General features: G+C 39.2%; 2 protein-coding genes across 12 annotated transcripts in view; one reads left to right on the top strand and one right to left on the bottom strand.

The window, feature by feature from the left end:
* REPS1 (RALBP1 associated Eps domain containing 1) overlaps positions 1-3,703 on the top strand; it is a 64,806-nt gene extending 61,103 nt beyond the window's left edge. For all 9 annotated transcript variants that reach the window (XM_034060329.1, XM_034060326.1, XM_034060328.1 and 6 more), the window contains one exon: positions 284-3,703. Coding sequence is in view for 8 of the 9 variants with exons in the window: in XM_034060326.1 (XP_033916217.1) it covers positions 284-352 (69 nt within the window). In the remaining variant the exon portion in view is untranslated. The remainder of the gene's footprint in view (positions 1-283) is intronic.
* A 7,088-nt stretch (positions 3,704-10,791) lies between these two features.
* CCDC28A (coiled-coil domain containing 28A) lies at positions 10,792-18,277 on the bottom strand. Of its 3 annotated transcripts, none has more exons than XM_031053967.2 (6): positions 18,231-18,277; positions 17,195-17,389; positions 14,700-14,863; positions 13,246-13,400; positions 12,548-12,570; positions 10,792-11,536 (listed from the first exon to the last, which is right to left on the bottom strand). In XM_031053967.2, exons 2-6 carry the CDS (start codon positions 17,350-17,352, stop codon positions 11,482-11,484), a joined length of 555 nt encoding a protein of 184 aa, XP_030909827.1. In that variant the 5' UTR covers positions 17,353-17,389; positions 18,231-18,277; the 3' UTR covers positions 10,792-11,481. The 3 variants fall into 3 exon arrangements, with proteins under 3 accessions (XP_030909827.1, XP_005154831.1, XP_030909828.1); XM_005154774.3 differs by having other exon boundaries at positions 18,220-18,254; XM_031053968.2 differs by lacking the exon at positions 18,231-18,277 and adding an exon at positions 17,606-18,061.
* Between the last annotated feature and the right edge of the window lie 5,919 nt (positions 18,278-24,196).

The raw sequence follows: 24,196 nt of genomic DNA, 5'->3' as shown, positions 1-24,196 counted from the left end.
CTATACTTGGTTTTGCAGCTGGTTACAACTTTGTGGGTTTGGGTTGTTTGAAAGAAATTAAAGAATACTAAATGGTTTCTCCCTTTGAGCAAAGTATTCACTTTAATTTATGAGTAAGTACCAGCTATCCCATCTTCTATTCAAATTATGGGAAGAGTTCTTCAGATTCTAGCAAATGTTAGTTCTCAGAAGTGAAGGTGACATTTACCAGTTTTGTTTGTATGAGGAAATTTTTGAATGTTCATTCACCGTGGACAGTCAATAGAAAATCTTTCTTTTGTAGGATGTTCTTGAAGAGAGAATCTCCCTGGAAGTCCAACTGGAACAACTTCGACCCTTCTCTCACCTCTAAGCCTACTGCCGTTAACTGTGAATTTACTAATTTTGAAAGGGGTATTGGTTTCAAAGCCTATTTAAAGATCCATGCATCTAGCTCAGTGCACTCTATTCTACATTAAATGTTGTGGTTCTGTTTTGCCAATTTGTCCACTTTTGTATTTAAGTATTTTAATTTCAGTACAGAGAGAAAAAAAAAAACTTTTTTCCTTCAATGTGACACTGCCTCTCACATCATTTTCTGTGGGTATCCATGGTCTCTGTTGGGCTTGAGTTTGCAAAATTTGTCGCCAAAGTTTCCAACTGGAACTTTCTAGTGTTTCTTTTTTCCTGTTTAAACATCTTTGCAGAAGAGGATTGCTAATCAGTTGACTTTAAACTTTAAGCACATAAAGTCTTCTTTCACTATGGCATTGATCTTACTGTGCCAGAAAAGAGAGAAACTGTCATTGGCCAATGTCACTTCTCAAGCTGCCTTTCACAATTGGAAAGTTGTTCACAATTCTAGAAAGCCTGCCTCTTTGCAATAAACCATCTTTTTCAGTTTGAGAGGGTTCTTGCAGGCTATTTGCCACATCATCTGGATTTTATTTTGTTTTGTTGCATACACTATAAAGTATGTAACCACAGATTGCCAGGTGTTCACATTTTATCCATTCACGATCTTGACTCAGCCGCATGCATATGAAGATTTATGGTACAATTGGTAATCTGTCAAACAAACCTTTTTCAGCCCTCCCTTTTGTGAAAAGAGTTGGGTGTAAATACCCAACATATTAATTACACATTACCTAAGCACCACCTGTAATTGCATGTTTCACACATTACCTTTTAATAACAGATCACATCCACCAGTTTTCACTATAACAAATACTGTCAAATAATGTGTCAATACCTCTATGAACTTCTAATTCCCAGCAAAAAATAAATCAAAAAATGAACAGTTTGTTTCTTAGGAATTCTGGGGTACCTTCTGTCATCTTGTTTCCAGGCCTTATTTCTCTGGCATATAGACAGGCTTCACTATTAACAGAGTTCCCTGAGTGTATCCTGCTATTCAGGTTGATGTACTGTATTAGGATTTGTTGTATATTGTACGATACACACCTTTTGATCTCATATGTAAATTTGCATTAATTGCTGACTAACAGCAGATATTCTATTTAATGGCTTCTTCTGGCTGTGGGATCATAGATGTTTAACTGCATGGATGTATCTCTGCAGAATCAGAACTAGCAATTGTGTGATTTTTACACCAATAAAACAGCACAATATTTTAATTTTGTTGATTCATCTTTACCTGGGAATTGAAACTCATTCAAATAGGGGGGAGGGGTTTATTGCAGGTCTAAAGGGATTTTTTTTGTAGTTTTGTGGCCTGTGCAAGAAACAGTTGATCCATAATCCCTTGGTCATTTTCTTCCCTCATTTTTCAGCTGTTGATCGGAAGTGATTGAATTCTCTTGGTAATCTGTGGCTATACTCCTTTTGTATCCTCTTATGAGCAAATTTAATGTGGTTGTTACTTCTAAAAACTAAATGCTACCATTGACTTGGGTCAAAGGAATGTGTAGTTTTTTTAGTTTTCATTTCTGTTTTCATATCCTTGAGAGTACCTTTCAAAATTCAAACAAAATGATCACCTGTTAGCAGTCCTTATACTCACTGTTTCGCTTCTGTGTTTAAATGAAATTTTCTTAATATCTGCTTCCCTTCCAAAACGATAGCTCAAGTTAGGTTTTTCTGCTGGCTATGCTGTTTGTTGACAGTGAAAAAGAAATATTTGTCATTATCATTATAATTTACCAACTGGATAATTATGCTCACTTTATTGCTATAACTATTCCAATTTTTTTTCAAATGTTATGTACCTTTTGCAGACAGCTTATGTATATAGTCCAAGGCAAGATTCCCTGGAATGAGAGACACAGATGCCATAGCTGCATGAAAGATGGTACTTTCTTTTTGCATGTAAGGGGATTAAGAAATGATAGCTAAATATGCATAAAGGTTACATATAAATTACATACCAACTATGCCTTTCAATTAGTAGATAATCTGCAAAGCTTTGACTTAGAAAATATATATATGTATATATAAGGATATATACGTACATATATTAAAAAAAAACAAACCAAAACCTACAGAAATGCAAAAAAACCCAAATGAAGAAAAAACAAACCACAAAAAAAAAAGACACAAAACAAAACTGAAAAACCTTGAAGTTGATGGACTAATGATTTGTATTATAACTGCCAAGTAGCAAGAACAGTGTTTAAAAAAGTGGGAAAGTATGGGTCACTTGATGAAGTTAGACTGTTGATTTCAAACCAACTGTATCTTGACCATAGTTTATTTTAAAGTCAAATACATTTTTAAATAGTACTATTTTCATATTAACACTTGAGTATTAAGCCTATAACAGCAGCATTCTTAAATCAGAACTTAACATTTTAAACTTAAATGTAAAAAAGCCTTTTACATTCAAATGTGACATGTACATACAAATTTCTGTAACATCCATATCTTTCTAGTAGAATAACACAAATTTTTTTTGTGTCTTGCCAACAAGTCTGTTAAGAATTTTGTGGATTACTTTTAATGCATCATTCAGTAAATTTTTAACCGGTTTTTCATGATCAGAAGAGCTTCTAACTGAAAAGTTGTGTCTTAAGAACATCACTGCCAACGATGTTCAGAAGTTACCTGGCTTAGTAATGTAACCAAACTTTAATCCCTTATAAAACGATTTTCCTGTCTTCTGTGTTTGATCTTGATCCAGCTACTTTATGCATTCTTTTTTAATGAACTTAGATTGTAAGCTCCTTGGAGCAAGAAGTTACATACCATACCGGAGATGTGCTGTCTACATCACAAGTATAAACGTAGACTACTAAATAGTACGGACTGTGATTAATGTACCCATGGATGGACAGCAGCATACGTTTCTGAAACACCTGAAAGATGTTTTTCTTTGGACTCTGATGGGAAGAGTGTGTTTTCTCTTTGGTTTGTGTTTCCTTTGTTTCTCCTACTAATGTGCCTCTTTCTTCATTCCACCTGCTTTGGAGTTGCTTTTTTCTCCATTCATTGCCTGTCTTTGGACAGCAGAGCAGATTTCTAAAATGCAAAGGTAAAAAGCTGAAAAGCCAATTTTTTGAGCAGTATTTCAAGTCTGCCCAGTGTAAGCTATCATTTTCAGGTTGGTTTTTTTTTTGTATTTCACATACCCCTCATTTTACTTGCAATTGTACAGTACATGAGCAAGAGGATCTCTTATTACTGAAAATGTCTTATGTGGGATAAACAAAGTTGAGGTTATAAAAACTTAAAACTAAAGAAAATAAATTTGCAGCATTGTTTCTTGTGTGAGATGTCTCTGTCCCTTATGGATGGGCTGTGCTTTGTTTCTGCTCTGCATTTAGGGCAGAGGTGAGTTAACTCTCAGAGCTTCAGCTATGCATGGAGTTTGTCTCTAAATGCAACTGTACAGATGATCGAATCTGAATCACTTTTTCCTAAAAGGAAAAAAAACCCACTGTTTCCTGACTCATTCTACCCCTAGGTGCTAGTAGAATGTAGTTTCATGGAATGGTGACGTGTTACAACAAAAACATCTTACTCCCAAGTGAGTAATAACAATGCAGTTCTTACACAAGCTATTTTTCAGTCTTCCACAGAGTATTTCAAACATATTTGCACGCTTATGTTGCTTAAATACTTTATAAAGCAGTTCATGTGCAGTTGAGCATTTATACTCCCCAGAGTTCCATTTTCTGGACAACTTAATTTCATAAGCAGAATTCTAGCCTGTTTTGCCATGCACAATGCTGTGCTAATCATTTATAATACAGATCTCTAGAATAAAGCACATGGTAACTAAGGACTTGGTTCTCTAATAGCAAAAAAAACCCCTACGTATTTTAAATATTGTGTTCTCTTAATACTCTTTGGAAACAACCAACTGTTGTTGGCTGTATAGAAACAATGTTATAAATGGCTATATATACTAATAATCAAATGAGATTATACAGCTTTGTCCTGATAACAGTACTCATCAAAGTACAGTTTCATTTTCATTTCCCCCCACAGGAGTCTGAATTAATTGCTTTTTAAAATTCAATTCTGTGTTTGGGGGGAGGGTTTAGTACTGTGTAATTTCCTTTCAGTTTGGATTTTGGGGTTGTTTTTTTTGTTTTGTTTGCTTGTTTGGGGGTTTTAATTGACAAAATAGGTTTTAAAGGTGCAACTCCTGCTTTAAAGACAGATTGTACACTACTTGTACCTGGCTGTACATGTTAGTGTATTCCGAAATGATCTTTACAGTGCTTTTTTCCAGCTTAATGATACATAGGTATTCAGTGTCTTGCATTTAAATTATTGTCAGAAACAGCCCTTGTTTCATTACAATACCTGGATTCAGAATTGTAACACTACAAAGTGCTAAATTTGTGATCTCACAGCTTATATCAAAGTTTTAAGAAGACAGTGCTATCTGTCACATGTTGACAGTTTATGCTGGAGTGTAGAAAGCTAGATAAATTTTCCTCCATCTCTGTTAGAGTATGTTCTTGTCACTTCCATTCTTACAGATATGAGGAATGCATGTAATCTGGAAGGAGTTGAAATTCCTCTGTCATTTTGACTGGTCTTGATGATGAGTAATCTAAGAAATCAACATCAAAAATAATAAAAGCAATCTAAACTGATGTTCAGTGTTATATTGATGGAAAAAAAAAACCAAATTCTAGTAATATTGCTGTTGAACCTTATGTATTTGTTTCCCTGTCTCCTGCCTATAAATACATCCTACTGTACAACACATGTAAACTCTTGGGTATACCCCATATAACATCAATGGTGGCTTTTGCTTTCTGTCATCTAACTTCAGAGGTCCAACTGTATTTCTCTCTTTGGCTCAAATAAGATTGCATTTAAACTGACAGAAGAGGGCATGGTCCATGGAGTGGAACAAGCTCACTTTGAATCAGTTCACTTGTGAATCGCTGTCTTCTGCAAGGAGCCTGTTGTCTTTAGTATCCATTCAAAAGGCAAATAAGGCAGACTAGTATTTGAAAGAACAGCTGCCTATTGAGAAAGGAGGCAGTGTCCCCCGACATTCCACTGGGGGAGTAGGGTGCGGAATAAGCCTTAAACAGTTGCTGTGAACTGAAAACACTTGTGTGTGTGAACACTTGTTAAGGGCTTCTGAGGGTCTAGCACATATGATTGGCTGTGTCAGCCTTGGCAAACAGGTATGTATAGCGAGTGCTTCAGCAATATATGATTTCTCATCAGAAGTCAAAGGAAAGGCTTTGGGAACACCTGTGGTGTCTTAGGAGTGTGTTTCATTCAACTGCCATGGAATTCAACACACTGTGCAAAGTGCTGTTGTGCCTTATTTTGCAGATCTTTAATGCATACAAAGCTTGAGTTCAGTTGTAGTATGAAAATACAGTATGTATTTCAAGAAAAACATTATGGAGGGTATTTATAGGAAGTTGTAATTCGGTGTATTCTATCAGAAAATGCAGATGTGATGTGCCTCCAACTTTTTCTGTTATGTACCCCTGCCTTTGGAAGTAGAGTGCTGCAATTTACAAGAAACCCTCCTCCTAGAGCTTCAATCCCATTGTCTTTCACTGCCCTCATGGAGGAGTTTAGTCACCTGCTTTCTGATCAGAAGGAACCGAGAGGTCATAGAACAATAATAAGTCCTTTTGCTGTAGAAGGGTACTTAGAAGTACCTACCTGCACTTTGGAGATAAAGTAGTTGAAGCAAGAAGATTCCTGTGAAAAAGCAATATTAATTCAAATGTCATTTTATCAAAATTGAGAGGCTGGTCATTCAGACAGATTTTATGGTTTCTCCCAAGTTGTTTCCACAAATAGACTCACTAACCAAGAAAAAACACTAAGACTGGTAATATTTTAAACTTTACAGAACAAAAATTTCAAATGTTGTTTTGTGACTTTTTTATCCTTTTTTCCTAAAGCCTTTTCAATGGAATCCTTTGACAGTTTAAAGCTTCCTTTTTTGTAAATAGCTATGAATGTGCAATAGAAGACTTTCGTTCCACCTGTGGAAAAGCCCCTATGTATTGGTTTAAGTGGGGTTGCATTTCAACTGTCAAAACTCAAGATCGTCCTGATGTGAATTAATACAAACTGAGAACTGCCAAAAATTGAATTGAAAATAGATTATATTGATCATTCTCAAGCTACAGTTTTGGGTTTAAAATGTTTATCAAGATGGCAATATGATGTATTGTTTGATTTTCGTGGCCTCGCACTTTAAAACCAGCAGTAAGGATAAGGTTAAAATGGCTGGAGAATAAAAAGACTTTTTTTTTTTTTAATTGTAAAACAGAAGGGTGATGGCCTTAGAATTTAAGCTGTTCTGCAGTCACTCAGATACAGTTATCCATTTAATGCAAAGATCCTAGGAAGTGCTTGTGTTCTTTACTAAGTAAATATAGGGCTACCTGTCAAATCAACAAGTTTAAAACTGTATCAGCAGTGCTGGCCATCAGTAAAACCTTATTAAAACATTTTAGATTTTGTTCTGGGGTAGATCAGAAGTTGTACTGAAAATGTGGTGTCAGTGGTGTTGGAAGGAAGCTGTGTTTTCAGTTTTCCTGCATGGAGTTCGGACTTTTCACTCTGAGGCTGAACTCCTGGTGCTGTTAACTTAGTAGTGTTATATTTCCGTACTGTTAGTGACTAAGAGTTAAAGTGCAGTACCCCACCTCAAGCTTCACTTTGTTCTGATGATGGTTTAAACAACAAAATTTCCTCCCCACTCTACACACCTATAGATGCTTTTTCCTTTGTCCAGAGGATAAAAACAGAGGATTATTTGTTGTTAAAAGTACACAGACCAAAATAATGTATTCCTTGAGGCATTCAGCACTGAATACTGCTTACAAATTCCAACATAAAAATGGTCTCTAGGCACCTGTGTAGCAAAAAGCAGCATTTGCTACAGAAATACCGGTATGTGCATTTCTATATGTATTTTCCTGGTTTTCATCCCCTAGCATTTATGTAGTAAGCTGTAGCTTAAATATGAAAACAGTATAAAATATTTTCACTGCTTCCAGGCTGTACCTCATGATTTACACATTATTACCCTGTGGTTAGTCCTGTGATTCAGAGATACCTTATTATGTGATATGCTTAAGAATTAAATAGACACCTTTTCGCATTTGAGTAGGAAATACATTGTTTGCATTAGGCTTTTAAAATTGTTCATTGGTTTAGCTACTATAGTTTGTATCAGCTTTTTTGACTGGCAGAAGTCTTAAATGGGTATGTGTTACGGTGATTCTGGCTATAATGATTCTGGTAAAAGCTTTTCAAGCAAGTATTAAGGATGCAGTCAAACTCTACTGCAGTAACAGACTCCTGAGAAAATGCTTCTGAAGGCTTTGCATCCCCAACCTATGGCATTCAGCCATAGGTGTCTTAATTCATTCTATAGGACAGACTGAGAAGCAAAGTTGGGTCATGTAACTTCATGCCTTCTTTTCTTACAAGAGTCCAAGGCCATATGTGTGTGTGGCACTGCTCCCATCTGGGCTGTGTCTTTCTGACAAAGGTGTGAGCATTGTTGAAGAAGGTACAGTGAGCCATGAAACATTGATTTGACATAAAACAGACACTGAAGCTGCACCCAAAGAACTGGCAGGTAGGTGGGTTAACCAGCTCTAGCCTCTGGGTACATGTTACACTGACAGGAGAGCAGAACACCTGAAGGCATGGACCAGGTCACACACCACACAGGGATCATGTCTGAGGTCTGTATATATATATATCTGTGTAGTGGGGGTAAAAACAAATACTAATTGGTTTTCTTTATTATCCAACAATAAGGTGACTGCTTTATCCACAAATGAGTCAGCATAATGCTTGGTTGGATTAATCATGCAGTCTTTATCCCAGTACTGTACATAGGTAGTGACTCCTACATGGTGTTTATGTTGAGTTCACAAAACTGAGCTGTGCTCATCCACTTCCATCTGTTTGCATGTGTTCAGTGGTTGATGAAGTTTTAATAACTTGCAGGTTCCTAGTCAAAACTGAAAGGAAATTAAGTAAGTTGTAAGAAAGAGCTGAGCTAATGACACTGTTCTTTTCAAAAAAGGTTCCCTGTTACTAGACTCCTTATTTTGGGACTTTGAAAATAGTCTAAAATGGACAGTGCAACAACTGTTTTATAAACTTTTGGTTGGGTCAAAATTAAAATTTGAGCTAAAAATTATCAAAACTGACTCTAAAGAGAGTCAGCTATCTTTATAGGGATCTGCAGTTATTCCAGACTCTGAGACCTGCTTAGAGCAATCGTAAAATACACTGTTATTACAAGAAATTAGTATTTGTTGAATTAAAGGTGGTTGTCCTTCATTCCTTAGTAAGTGTTTTGTAAAATGTCACTGTTTTTTCAGAAGCTAGCTGGGAAGGATCATTAGGAGAAGTATTAATTTAAAACTGATTTTCTTGGCTGTAGATCATTAACTGCAGCTTTAATTTTTATTGTTCTTTGGGACCCAGACATCATGCACTTAGTCTGAGAACCAGACCATCAATTAAAGGATATGCCTGGAATATGCCATTCACTGGCAGCAGGCACATGCCTTTTTGAAATGTTTGACCATGCTGGTAGTTCTAAAGGGAAAAATCCCAGTTTGCATAGGAATTCAGACTCAGCTGTACTTTTGGCCTTTTGTGTGGAGGAAGGGTGAGAACGAACAGTTAAGAAGGGAGGAGGAATCCCTTGGTATCAGTGCCAGGGAAAGTCATGTAACTAAAGGTGTACAAAAAACATAGTACAACAAAGTTGTTTGTTAGTGTGACCATGGATATTGAAGTAACTAAGCTATTGTTTCCTCCAGGCACTAAGAAATACTGTTTTACTTGCACCAGTTTTGTCTGACTAAGTTCAATTAACCCCTCACCTGAAGTCTGCTCCAACCTAAAGCTTTTACTCCCTGTCATTCATGACTTCCCATCAGCAGGCAGGCCCTAAGCCGTGTCTGGGAAAGCAAGGACTCGGCATACATGGGGCCTGCTCTGATGTCATGTGCTCACTATCAAATACTTTATGCTAGTTGGTGCTTTGGGCAATCAATTGTGGATTTAATATGTACTCATATTCTAGCTGTTTCTTACAGTAAGTAAGTGAAGAGGGCTGTGATGAAGCCCATGTCTTGTGATGACGACAGTGAGATGCACAAGCACTGGTCACTGACAGTGGATTTAATTACTTGTAATTAAAAAGGAATGAATTTCCACTGTTGCTGGCTAAAACATGTTCTGTTAGTAATTCCAAACAGTTTCTGAACTCAGCATTTGCATATGGACAGAAACAGTTCCTGTATGTGGCTTGTGACATGCAGTGCTGGATTCAATCGCATGAGTGATGAAATGTGAGCACATTTGTAAGGAACATGCAGTAAGCCCTGCCTGGTGGCTGAATTTGATACACATCCTCTGTGCTCAATGGCCCTGTGATAGATGAGCTTCGTTCTAGAAACAAACTACCCTCAAAGTACTCATGACACCTACAATAGCTGTAGTGGTCAAAGAAGGGAATACTTGAAGAAATGATCCACTTAAAAACAGAATGTGTGGTTTCTTATCAGAAACTTGAGACTTCATGTGGAAAAAGCATTCCTATGTCTGCTCCTGTCCTAGGGCAAGTGGTAGGTTTTACTGCCTTTTATGGGAAATGTGTCATCCCCTTCATTTTTCTGTGGGAAAGGCTAGGGCAGAACTGCAAAAATCATGAACCTGTGTTTGAAGAAATACCAGTTCTCTGTCTGCTTTGGGGAGGTGAGGAGAGTGAGGTGGCATTTTTCTGTAGTGAACGGAACTAAAATTAAAAATACGATATTTCAAGAATTGAAGCAGATGGAAAATGCAGTGTCACAAGCTGATGCTTCAGAATCCCTGTATATACTGTGTTAAAGGTGAAGCACCTGGAACCACAACATAACCCTGACAAACTGGGATCAGTAGGGATATGGAATAGGCACTAACAAAATATGAAGAATGTGATAGGGTTGTGAAGTCTCAGTATGTTGCAGATTGTTGATAAGGCTCTAACTAAACTCTAGTAAATACTTTCTATTGCTTTAATTCTGACTGAACTAAATTTACAGGTCATGATCCGAATTTAACCAGGCTACTTTTTAACCCATGCTCTTGTGCCTTTGCTTCCTTGTACCTTTGTGTTAGCAGAGTTGTAGAACTCAACCTCCCAAAAACTAACAGCAGGCAGCAGGCCTTCACACAAAATAAATCTAGAACCAAAGGCATAGTTTGATGGACCAGGATACAAATGCTGGATCTAAAACCAGCTTGATTTTACCCTACTACAGGATTTTTTTTCTTTGTGAATGCAATGAAGATACCAATACCAGGCTGCTTTTAAGACAGGCATGACTACAAAAACATGCTTATAATGGATTTATTTACTGTTTACCCAATTTTGGAATTTTACAATCCTTCCTCAAGCTAGCACGCATGCTAGTTGTAATCTAGTGACATTCTATAATTATTCACAGTAATGGAAAATAAAGTAAACTCTGCAACTATTAAGACCATAAAAGAACTTGGACCTTCTTAACACAGCCAAACAGATAGCAGCTTCTCTAAATGAAACATTGTCTATTTAAAATGTTTTACTTAATTAACAATAAATTAATCTGTGCCATCACTGCAACAGAACACTAAAGACAGTGTGCAGACTGTCTACATACTGATCAGACAGGCAACATCATTGTTACCTTGATAAAAAATGGGGAGATAGTAATGAACTTATATACATATATAATTTTCAACCATATGAACAACACTGAGCAGAAAAAAATGTACTTCTACAGTTGCTCAGGTTTTCTATTAAATAAAGCAATAATAAAAAGCATAGCATCACAATCATCTGTTTAGAACTCTAGATACTGAGCACTGGCATAATGCAGTGCTCAAAGAGGAATGTGCAAAAAGAAACACCTGGATTTGCACTTTTGATTCTTCAGGTGTAAAATTAAAACCAAGCACACACAAACCCACAAATATTCCAGAATCCACTGTCAGGGAGGGGGGAAACCCAACAAAAGAAAAGCATCTGACAAAGCTGTTCTTTCAGCCCGTGGCACCATTTGGAATATCTTGAGCATCTGCCAAATGTAGTTTTTGGCTGAAACAGCCATTAAGGAATAAAAATTTCACATATAGATAAGGTATAAACAAGATAGCAATGTTACACAAAACTCCAGTCAGTCCTGTGACAGGTACACATCAGTCAGTCCAATTACTTCAGTTCCATTGTGGCCTATGCTAGTTCCCAGACAGCAGATAAATCTTTCTCAATGAGATATAAGCATTACATACCTCCAGAACTAGCTGGCAGATCAAAGGGGATGGCAGATAATTTTTATTACTATTACGTGGTATTACTATCACAGTCCACTTGTGTTCGTTATAAGGCCTAGCCTTACACAGCTTTCCACAGAGAATGTATATGCCAGAGCCATATCTTCAGTCCCACCTTTCTCAATGCATATGAAGTGTGTAAACATCAAATAACTAGACTACAGTACAAACTGAATGCAACACTCCTCAGCTCTGTTCTTAGCTTATCAAAAACACATTGTAAAAGACAAGCTAAGAACATTCAGCTTTATCTTCTTCTGGGTGGGCTTATTCAATTACCAAAGCTCTGCTGAAGTATTTGACTCAACCATAGTCTGACCCTAGAAATAATTAATTAGGGCAGTACACTATCAGTGATAAACAGCTACACATATTCCTAGGAAAAAATAAAAAGCAATAGGATTCAAAATGCTTCTGTGTACTTTGGAGGGAAGATTGCTGTGTATGTTTGTTCCAGGATGTCTCAGCTAGATGCATACAGAAAGACTGTGCTTCTGACAGACTCTGCCACTGGCTGTCAACATGTTGTCTGAAGTGGTACACACTAGCTAAGTAAATCCCCGTACAAAAAAAAACAGCCTGTAATTAAAAGTGTTAAGATTCAGTTATTTACGCAGGACAACATAAAATCCATCAGGTATCACAGTACCAGCTTAAAGGATGTTATTGAGTGATTTGCTTCCTGTAAAGGCACTAGTTACTGGGGAAACACACTGTAATTCAATTATAGAACACAATAATTATAATGCAAAATAGACATCTAAGGAAAGGATACATAGATGAATTCAGTTCTTCTAGCTGCAAAATAAATATAGAAATTATCAGTAACAGCATTTCAGTTAGTCAAATAAATGCTGAAATAATTACATTAAACCAGTGAAGAAAATCAGTAGTAATCTGGGCTAAAATGTGTAATTTTATTACTAAAAGCAACTCAAACCTGCACTGAATTCTGCACCAGAGCTAAGTCCCAAATTAGGTTTCAATCTGCTGATCTCAGGAAGTTTAAAGAAATTTAAACACAAAAAGGAGAAACTGAAAGCATAGAATTTTTGCTATGTGTGGTCTTCCACACATTATTTTTATATAAAAACTATACATAGAATATCTATCTAAATATATATATTTTAGATAATTTATGTAAATATATGCTTTATACATATATAAAACTATAATTAGGAGGATGGGCCACAGGGAAAACAGTTGTAGTTCCCAGATACATGGGCTGCCTCTAAACAGGCCTGCAACCTCAGACAGTTTACAGCTAGACTGCTCCACTCACTCAAACAAGCAGCAGCCTATAAAAACAGAACAAGGTACCATGTTTCCTCAAAACTAAGAGGAGGGCAGGGCTTACATCTTGGCTCATGACAGAGCTATGTCCTCCTCAGCTGTACATCACTGCCCACCCAATAGTGTTGTTTCCCTGAGCTGAGTGCTGAGTTCCATGTTTTCTGCCTACCCAGTACTTACATCTGACAGCAGCCTATCCAGGTTGGAGTCACTGGCTAGTTTTCTTTTATCTTCAGGGAGTTCTTCCAGCTCCCCATAGAGCTCCAGGTTGAGGCGAGCAAGTTTCTCCTGCATACTCCTCACATGCTCCATCTGCTCTATGGAACATTCATTTCCTAAAAGGATGAGCAATAGCTTTTGATAAAGAAACCCAAGAGAAAAAAGAAGGTGCAAAGTTGTGGCTTTTTACATCACAGAAGAGGAATTTAAACATCAGATTTATATGTTAATTTGCTTTCTCGGTGATTTCTCCCCATTTCACTGGTGAAGTTTGTCATCTGTCTGGTCTTGAGATAACTACTGAGTGTAGTAACTGGATTTTAAAAATGTGTTTTTTCTCTACTTCTAAATTTCTGTCCAATTTAGGAAGGCCCTAGGTTTTAATTTTGAATATAATCACAGTAAATGTTGTTTCTAATTCTGCTTAATCCTGGGGTTTGTTCCTTGTAACTGATGCCTTATATAACTCTTTTCAGGTGCTCTTGTAAAAATCATTGTGGAATTAAAATGACATACCGACCTAACAGTAAACTTTCAAAAGCGCAAACGCATTTTTCTACTTAGTAGAGAGAAAAGAATGAGGCAGAAGAGCATCATGGTTTTTCTGAAGCCTCCATCAGCTGTGAAGTAGTAAGAAGCTAAGACAGAAGAGCAAGCTGGGTAAAATGCAATTTGCATTGGATCCCATAAAAGTTGTTACCAATAGTGTAAAGTGTTAATATGTCATGTAAGTGTTATCAGGTGCTAAGTACAGTTACTTCTTATTACTCTTACACTTTCAAAAATAAGTGGCTTTAAACTTGCTATCTTAAATCCATAAGCCAAGGTACTGCCTTTGGAAAGCCATGCTGAAAGGAACAATGAAATGGCATTTGAATAATCTCACACCAAAGACAACCCTACTATAATTAAAAAATGCAGTAAGACCTATTAATTATAGAATCATAGAACTGTTTGGGTTGGAAAGAACCTTAAGATCATCTAGTTCCAAACCTCCTGCCATGGGCAGGAACACCTCCCACCAGACCAGGTAACCGAAGGCTCTGTCCAACCTGAACAAGGATGGGGCATTTGCCCCTTCTCTAGGCAACCTGTTCCAGTGCCTCACCACCCTCACAGAAAAGAACTTCTTCCTTGTATCCTATAATATATCCTTATGTCTTCCTTATATCTTATACCTGAACTTCCCCTGTTTCAGTTTAAACCCATTATCCCTTGTCCTATCGCTACAGTCCCTGATGAAGAGTCCCTCCCCAGCACCCTTGTAAGCCCCCTTCAGATACTGGAAGGCTGTTAAGGTTTCATTTCATATGGTGGAATCCACTATGTTAACGTGACAGCCTGTCTGTACAGCAGCACACCTGCTTGCATCATACAGGTATAAAAGCATACAAACATTGCATACAGACACTTACCAAATGCTTGAAGTTTGCCAGAGTGGAAATCATTCAGGAGACTCAGAAGTCCCCTTTCCATTTCCTGGACATCCGATACATCTGTGAGAAAAGAATGCTGGATTGGTGCTGCCTGTGCCCCTTTTGCTTCGCCTCCAGGAGGTTTGGCTTTCTCTTTTATTACTCTGGAAAAATATAAACCAAAATGATTACTTCCTGCTTTCGCTTTCCCTGAGAATCTGAATGTAAGATAAATGTACATCTGGGCTTTGAAAATTAAATGGAAAATATGCACTACATGTTTCAATTACTCCATTTAACTTCAAAATATAGATCACCTGTTTGCCTGAAGACTGAAGAACAACATCGCTCTCTTGACAGTTTGATACTGCAGAATGAAAAATTCCAACAACCTGCTTTCTTACTAATAAATAGTGGGAAACATCAGTGGAGAACATGCATGTTATGGCCGCCTTAATATGCTTAAAGAGGATCAGTAGCAACACATGGTGCATGGGGTATTATCTACATAAAAATCAATCCAAAAAAAGGTATTTGCAAACTCTCTTCAAGTCAGAGGGAAAAACCCTCAGCAAGCATATGCTCCTGTTATCACAAACACCTATAGGCTGCAACCAGTGTGGAAAACAATTTGCTACTGTCTATAAAGGTAGGTGACCTTGTTTCCAGATAAATTTTCCTATTTCCTATCCATATTAACACGTAATTGATATGGAAGCTAAACACACAGTTACAGCTGGACAGACAGATATACTGCATCCTAACCTAATACAATTCAGGTAAGGGGTTGTTTTCACCCCTGATTTGCCCATCCATGCATGCAAGCAGCCCCTCTTATATGGGCATGGCTGCTTCTGCAGCCTTACAGAAAGTCTTTTCAGAACCTGATCCAGTGAGAAATTTTGAGACTAAAAGTTAAAATTTAGAATACTATTAAATAAAATCACAGACTTAAGAAAGAAGCTTTATTTAATTAGTGAAGATACTAGGGTTCACAGCATAGTAAGCCCCACCCTTCCCTTGAACACTTCCAGGCTCTCTAAGTCATAAATTCTTTCCTATGGGAAATAGTAATTCTTTTTCCAGCCTAACAGTTTCTGTTATCTATAAACATCATACAGACTTCATAGTCTATATGCTGGAACAACTAATGGTCCAACAATTATTGTATCTGGTTCAGCTCAGAGCAATGTGTCTCAATTTAGGTTTAACTTTGGCTATTTCTACTTCAATTTCAGACATCAAGTAAGATTTGTATGCCAGAAAGGTCATTGATTTTTTTTTCCCTACCTGTATCTATGGTTTAATACAATATATTACCACTCTGGAAAACTCATTTTATTACAGTCGTGCAGATCAGGTGAAAACTACTTAAATACTCCTACTCCGCTACTGTAACAGCTGTTCATCTTCACCTTGTTCTGTCCATTCCTGCTTGGAAAGTTCAAGGAATTGTCTGTACTAGCACAGCTTGGTAAATCTGACTAAACAATTGGGCAAGAATGTCCTTTCCCAAGCTCAATGAAAAAAAGAACCTTTTCTTCTCTAGTCAAGTCTTGTGGACTGCACAAAATTACTTTCTACTACATTCTATAATAGCATTGAGACTTAACTGTACAGTCAGCTGCAGAAACCACCAATTTATAGCCCAACACATTTCCCCTGAAAAATAACAGACTTTACATTGCAGAAATTCATTATTCTTTGGCCAGTACTGGATCCTTCACACAGATTATCTGTGCTAACGATGATAGTGCAGTATTTAATCTTCAGCTAATAAAGGACAGTAAACTCAGCTGCCTCTCTCTAGCTAACATTTCACTTGAAAATTCCTCTTCACTTATTTATCTACTGTATCTGCCATGGACAAGAAATGTGTTTTCTCACATTAACGAAAATTAACATTCTCGAACTGAAATAGGTGTATCATTATTAAAACACAAACTATTCCAAGAAGGTGCTTTTCAAAGAGCTGAAAGTCTCTCTCTGCACACAAGTACGGCCTGGGAACTACTGCTGCCCCCACTGATAGGTCCCCAAGCAAAAAACACCAGGAAATTCCACTTTTAGCACATCCTGTTCAATTCACATCCTTCATTTCCTGTCCTACTCATCAGCCCCATCCCTGCAGTCATGTAGTATTTGTTCTTCACAGCTGCACATCTGGGGCTCTGCCATCTCCCACACAATGCCCACATTTGCCATATTTGATCACCCAGCTCGTCTTTCACCAGTCCCATCAGGCTATCGTCTCTTCAGTTAAACTGCGTCAGTATGAGTCTACAGCATTATGTAACAAAAGCTTACAGGAGCAGTGTTGAGCATTTTCCTTTTCTGTAAGGTAACCATTCTGTTGCATTAAACACAAACACAAGTCTGAAGCTCGCCCTTTACATTCTGCCCCAGTAAGACTAAACACTCTTTCATCTGTCTGAGCATGGGCAGGTTTCTGGCTCCCAACTTCCACTGAGCTTGCAAGATGCTCCCAGGCTTACCGTTTTAACTTTGGTTTTTGTACTGCAGGCTGTGGTGCAGGATTTGAAAAGGCTGTGCTTTTACTGACTGGCACTGAGTTTTTCTTGGAATTAGCAACCTGAGGAGGGTGAGTAGTAGATGATTTGGGGCTCCTCCTCTTGATCTTCCTTTCTTCCATTGTTTCCAGTTTACTGCATATAAACTAATCTCGTGTCCTTCAAAGGGAAAGGGAAAAAAAAGAAACAACAATTAAAACTGGCACTTACAATAAAAGCACGGGAAAAAACAGGTCACAGCACATGGAAACACAGCTTTATAGTTTCTTCAAAGATGAGCATCACTCATTTATTTAAACAAGAGAATCCAGCTTTCAGAAGCTGCCCAGGCCTGCCTGATTTGCAAACAGGCAAGAATTCAAATCTTTACACTACCTTCAGCCGACAGGTACCTCAAAACGATCTCAAGCTTTCCATCCCATGGATTACTGCTAGAAAACACCGTGACTAGTCAAGTCCACGAGAGCCAACACGAGAAAAGACGGTGGCATGAGGATGCTGTGATTCACCCTCACCAAACAACCTCCGCTAAAGGAAGGGTCAACAACTTTCTCACCACTCAGCCGATGCCCGCTTATCGCTGCTGTTACACGCATGTGGGCGGGACAGGTAGTGCCCGATAATACACACGCTATCATACGTGCTATTATGGGTTCTACCTCATGATCTCCCCACCGGGGGAAGTGCCTCCTCCGAGACCCCTCACTGCAGGAGGTGACAGAAGGTGCCGTGAAGGGGGCACAGCGTTGTACATCACACCTAGGGCCGCCGCCCGCCTGTGGCGCAGGCACCCCTCGGTGCTCAGCGCCATTTTACCGGCACGGAAGCTGGGGACACTACCGGTCACCCCAGCATCCGGACAGTTACAACCACCGCCCCCCGCCACACGTTAAACTGCCGCCGAAGCGCACGCCCCGCCCCCCTGGCCAGCCCCGCCCCCCGCCCGCGCGTAGACATCCCCCCCCCCCTCAGGTCCCGCCGGCTCTCACCCCTCCCTTACGGAAGCTGCAGGCTCCGGTCACATGACAGTAGTTAGGGGCGGAGCTGCCCCAGCTGCTGCCCGGCGAGAGGCATTATGGGAGTCCCGCCCCCTGCCGGAGGCGGCCGGGCTCACCGTGCAGGGAGAGCGACTACCGTTCCCAGAATGCCCCGCGGTAGGCTCTGCGCATGCGTAAGAAGTGGGCTTGTTCCTGCCCTCTCAGCGCGAGGCCGGAGTAGCCGTTAACGGTCAACAGGGGCGGGGACGCGCTGACGAGCAGCTGGGGACAAGGAGGATGGAGGTCTCTGTCGCCACGGCCGGCTCCCAGATGGACAGCTGTCTTTGGCTGTGGGCCCCATCGCTTCTTGCTGTTCCAGTGTGCACACGCGTGTCCGGCTGGTCACGGAGGCGCCGCAGGCCGTGCTGGAAATGCTGGTGAAACAACGAATTCCACAGTTCTAAAACGCGAGAAAAGGAGAAAAAGCAAAAAGGGGCTGTCGCCGCCTCGGCAGCAGCGTCGTTCGTGCTCCTTGGGACTTTCGGAGATCTGTGTTTGTCGCCTGCAGAGATAGAGTAGCTCGAGTGTGAATGGTTTTTGCAGGTTCTAAGCTTTAGGGACATGCTGTCATCAGTGGCGAGTCCTGTGCCCCAGAGGGCAGCACCGCTTCGAGCTTCTGAGTTCTTTCAGCCTCGTCCATTCTAAGCCTTCCCCTCACCGGCTGTGAGCTCCCTTCAGCAGTAGCAGGGTAGGTACTAGTGTGATAAACAAGGACGACCTGCTTTTCTGTCATACAGCTTCACCACCGCAACAGATGTTCCGGGGGAGGAGAGGAAAGTACTGAGTCAAGGCGAGGATGACCTTACTACCATGTTCAGCTTGATGCAGCATTCAGTCTCTTCCCGACTTTGGTTCAAGCCCTGAGCAGTTGTCCTGTAGGAATGTAATTTTCAAGGCAGGTGATACTGGCAAGGCATGCCTGCCTAGCCTCAGTAATTAATAAGTTCATCCTTCCCAAGTCTGTGTTCCAATGCTGTTGCTGTTGTGGGGGAACTCAATTGCATTTGTGGTTATTGCTTATCTCATCAGTGTTCCCTGGCTTTGTGGACTGAAATGCTTGGCACATCTTTCCCAGCTGCAGCTGGTAGTTCACGGTGTTTTTTACCCAATGTGGCAGTAGTTTGTTGCCTAGAGAGATGAACTTGTAAGTTCTCTCTGCAATTTTTCTGTCAACTGGAATATCTGCTATGTGCAGCAAGACCTTGGTTTTTATCTGAGAAATATGTTTGTTTGTGTGTGCTTTCTAATGTGAACTGTAAGACATTACCTACCAGCTGTGAAAGGTCGTGTAATCCTCATCAACCAGAGTGAAAACATCAGCCAAAAGTTTTTGCTGGTGTTTGCAAGGGTATGTCTTCATAAAAAGCTATGGCATAGCTTAACAGACATGCAGCTAGGATGCACTCATACCTCTTTCTAGACCTTATACAATACCAAAAATTGGTTCCCTACTTGTACCCTGATCCTGAACCGTCTTACAGATCTTGAAGTAGACCCAACAGGCCATTAGATATAACAGTGCTTCATCAAGACTTCTGTGGGACTCTGCACCTGTGAGACTCAGTGGTCACTCTGAGTCCAGAAAGTAGTGCTGTTAAAGGGAGATTGTTTGCAATGACTCTCAGGTGAAGGACTGGGACTAAATGTCCACTAAAGGTAACTACAGAGAAGTGATTCCTTGCAGCAGGACACAGCTTGGGTCCGTTGTGCTGGATCAGTGCTGATACATTATGAACAGTTCTGTTGCAAGGGATCCGTACTGGTGATAAAGTAACAGTTCACTTGTAGCAATAAACAGTCTATGGGTGTTTACATGTAGGCTGCAAGTCTTGAAGAAAAAAGGCCTGAGTGAGAAGAAAGAAAATTCTGTAACATTGGAGATAGATCAAACAAAGAGGTGGTGGTACAAGATTGAAGAGGCAGACAGGGAAGCAGGAACAGTTTTTTATTATCTTTTTGATTCCTTAATACAAAAGGCATCTGATACCTAGTTTGGCACGCTAGCAAAAATCACACAGGCTGCAAGCCAGTTACAAATTCTCAGACACAGGGCTGCCCAAGTAGTGTGCATATGTATTCGGGTGGCTACAAAAACTGGAAAAAACAAGATTTACAGACAGATTTTTGTAGCTGTTTGAGAGATTAGCATGAGATAATGACTGTTTCTGCAGGGTAACTCTGGAAACGTTTGTGCTCATTCAGCTCATTTATCACATGCTTTATAAGCATGTGGTAAGTGTACCCACCTTACAGTTTGTAGATAGCGATATGGTTTTGAATTCTCTTGAACACCCCACAAAGATGTACAATCCATTTTAGCACACAGGTAATGTTTTGCTCCAAGTGCGTTTCTTATCACTGCATACTACATGACATTAGAATTATTATTAAAATATCTCTGTTACTTCTCTATCTGATTTAGCAGAGCCTTCAAGGGCAGGCATTTGGAAAAGCATCAGATTTTATTGTATTGTTTCATAATGAAAGTAATTTTATAGTGAATAATTCATTTCTTACATAAGATAACAGTAAGTTAAGAGCAAAGAATCAACGGTACCATGGTCTTGATGTGATACTACAAATCCTCTTGCAGATAACACTGTTGTCTGGAATCAAATAAAGATATCATAAATTCACCAGGAAAAAAAAATCTGTTTTGGATTATCTTAATTTACCTGAGCTCTTGCATAATTTTGTATTGTGATAATGATTCACAGTTCAGAAAATGCTGTTTTCTTCCTTAATAGGGCTTTTTTTCTGACACTATCAAGTGTTACAGTGGTAGCGTTTGTATATTCTTGTTGATTGAAGTGCTCCAAGGGTAACAGTTTTAATAGTGACAATGTTACTGTTAAAGAAGCAAATTAAAAAGTCAGTTGAATCTGATTTTATTTACATGTATATCTCCTTATGAACTAGAGGCCCAGCTTTGAAGATGCTTTGAAGAAGAACTTCAAAGAAGTTATTCTGCATTTTGTATTGAGATATGCATGCAAATAAAATCAGATTCTTCTTTCTGAAAACCCTATTCAGTTAACATGAGATGGCAAGTTGGTTGTAAAAGCTTCCAAGACAGTGATGAAAGCACCTTGTTCCTTAGCATCTATAATTAATCTCGGATGTATTTCACAGATTGGCACGTTGTACTCACGGAAGCATGACATTGCTAAAGCATTATATTCCAAAAAAGAATCATTAAATGGTTTAGGTTGGAAGGGACCTTAAACATCATCTAGTTCCAGGCCTCCTGTTGTGGATAGGGACATCTTCCTCTAGACCAGGTTGCTCAAAGCCCCATCCAACCTGGCCTTGAACACTTCCAGAGACAGGGCATCTATAACTTCTCTGGGCAACCTGTTTCAGTGTCTCACCCCCTTACATTAAAGAATTTCTTCCTAACGTCCAATCCAAATTTACCCTCTTTCAGTTTTAAACCATCTCTCCTTGTCTTATCACTGCATGCCCTGGTAAAAAGTCCCTCTCCACATTTCTTGTAGGTCCCGTTTAGGTACTGGAGTGCTGCTGTAAGGTCTCCCCAGAGCTTTCTCTAGGCTGAGCAAGCCCAGCTCTCTCAGCTGTCTTCATAGCAGAGGTATTCCAGCCCTCTGATCATTTTTGTGGCCCTCTGCTGGACTCAATCCAACAGGTCCATGCTCCTCTTGTGTTGGGGGCCCGAGAGCTGAACACAGTACTCCAAGTGGGGTCTCACAAGAACAGAGTAGAAGGGGAGAATCACTTTCCTCAGCCTGCTGGTCACACTCCTTTTGGTTGATGTGTCCCAACATACAATTGGCTCTCTGGGCTGCAGGCGCAAACTGCCAAGTTGTGTTGAACTTCTCATCAAGAGCATTGAAGAGAACAGTCTGAGACATACCTGTGCAGATGAAGTGAAGCATTTATTTGTGATATACGACTAGCAGCATAACAAGGTATGTGTGTATCAGTCAGTTAAATGTGCAGAACAATACAGCAAAGTTGAAATTATATAAAGAAAATTAACACTGGATTAATATGGATGTAGAACTGTGTGGATTAGGCACATGTGTAGTCTGCTTTACAGAATAATGACAGATATGCTCTCAAAAAATGTCACTGAAAACGCATCAAAGTGTATACTTACATTGTATCTCGGTATACATACACGCACTATGATTTGGCTAAGTGAAGGAATATACATAAATATTTAGACTTCTGTATTATCGCTAACCAGTTTCCACATCTCTAACATGAATAGTCCATTGAAGTCAGCACTATTACGTATGAGAGCAAGTAGTTTAAAACCTCCACCAGTATTATGTGTGTATCCAGTGTCAGCTTACTGAAAAAAATCAGTTCTTGGTTAGTTACCAAAACATTAAATGTGTGACCTGCTTCAAAACTAAACAAATCTTCTGCCAGAATGTGGATGCTGAATAAGTCATCTCCTTGCATCAGCAGTATGGTGATTTGGGCACCCACAGTGTGGAAGAGGGGAGGAAGGAGGGGGAACAGAGGTGACTTGCTGCATCAGTTGGGAAACAGACTCTTCTCGCTTATGTGTAAGCATGCCTCTGAAGTAGGATGGCTGCTAGAAGCTAATCCTAGTGAGGAAGTTCTTCCTTAAACAGTTTCTAGTTATATAAAAACATGCTAATATTCTGTATGGGTTCAATAGACATAGAAGTTATTTTAGAGTTACATTTGCCTTCCTCTAAATATTTAAATATTTTAACATGCACCAGGGTCCTCCAAGGCAAAATCACTTTGGAGCTCTACATTAGTTACTTTATTAACCCTGACACTCCAGCTGGAAAGGAAAAAAGTCTGCCGTTGGCTCTGCCAGCACACCCAGTATTTCAGGTGTTGTCCCAAGCCTGATATATTTTTTCAGGCCCTGTCAGGGAGGTAAAACTAAAATTGGCAAGAAATGCATTTCTCACTAGGGATAATGTATTCTCATTTCATATTATTTCAAAATGTTTTCCATGTTTTTAGATGCTGGCATGTTGCAAAAAGTGTAGGGTTTTCTGAAGGATAAGGCTATGAGTCACTTAAGGAAAATGTGGAGGGAAAGTGGGGAGGGAAAAGACTTTTAGTGCAGGATGATTGTTCATCTCCATCTCTCACCATTGTCTTGCTTGGACAGTACTTGTTCACATCTTAAAATACATTATAATCAAACGATTCCATCTACCAAACTTTCACTAATTTTGTCATAAATAACCTTTCTTACAGGACTGAAATGACCCATTGACAAACTTGAGAGAAGGCTTGGGTAATAATGGCAGCACTCCTTCAAATGCTTGCAGGAATGTTCAGTATTAGCAGGGAATTTCACATATGCTTTTAAAATAGTTCACAATATACCTTGGGCAAACCCTTTATCCTTGGGCACCCTGCTGAATTATTTTTGCAGATACTCATTGAGCCACTCACTGTAAATGTAACAATGTTTGAGATCACTGCAAGATCAGCAACATGATATTTACAGAATTGTATCAAGGTCAGAACCAAAGTGCAAAGTAAATTCTAAAAACAAGCCCAGATCAGAAAATATGTGACAAAAACCTTTTCTGTGCAGCTGGGGATGTATTAGTGCAGAGTATGGTTTCTGATGTATATTATGGAAATAATATGTGGAAAAGATTGTTGCATTTTATTTAACCTTAAATTTGTAACACCTGTTCTTGGCAGGCACCTGCTCTTTTTCCCTTTTAAATATTTAAATGTTGAATAATGTCGATTTATTACAACAAGATAGAACATGCAGCTCATATTCCAAAGGACCAAGGTTCATCTTTTGTTTTCTGTAGCCTGCTTTTTAAACTGTTTGTTAATTTATCACAAGACAACCATTAAGGAAGAAGACCTTGCAGAAAAAAACCCCAAACCAGTCTTAAGGTAGCAATTGAAATAAAATACTTGATGAGCTGTTTTAATAGTTTGGTGA

The sequence above is a fragment of the Melopsittacus undulatus genome, chromosome 3 (assembly GCF_012275295.1).
Source record: "Melopsittacus undulatus isolate bMelUnd1 chromosome 3, bMelUnd1.mat.Z, whole genome shotgun sequence".
Taxonomy (NCBI): domain Eukaryota; kingdom Metazoa; phylum Chordata; class Aves; order Psittaciformes; family Psittaculidae; genus Melopsittacus; species Melopsittacus undulatus.
This window is presented reverse-complemented; position numbering and strand designations above follow the sequence as displayed.

Bases quoted from the DNA above. Each gene is read 5' to 3' on its own strand.
- CCDC28A (XM_031053967.2), bottom strand. From the start codon at position 17,352: ATGGAAGAAAGGAAGATCAAGAGGAGGAGCCCCAAATCATCTACTACT. The intron at 14,864-17,194 runs GTAAGCCTGGGA...ATATTTTTCCAG, and splicing joins CAAAAACCAAAGTTAAAACG to AGTAATAAAAGAGAAAGCCA. The intron at 11,537-12,547 runs GTATCCTTTCCT...TGGCTGTTTCAG, and splicing joins GAAGAACTGAATTCATCTAT to CCAAAAACTACATTTGGCAG.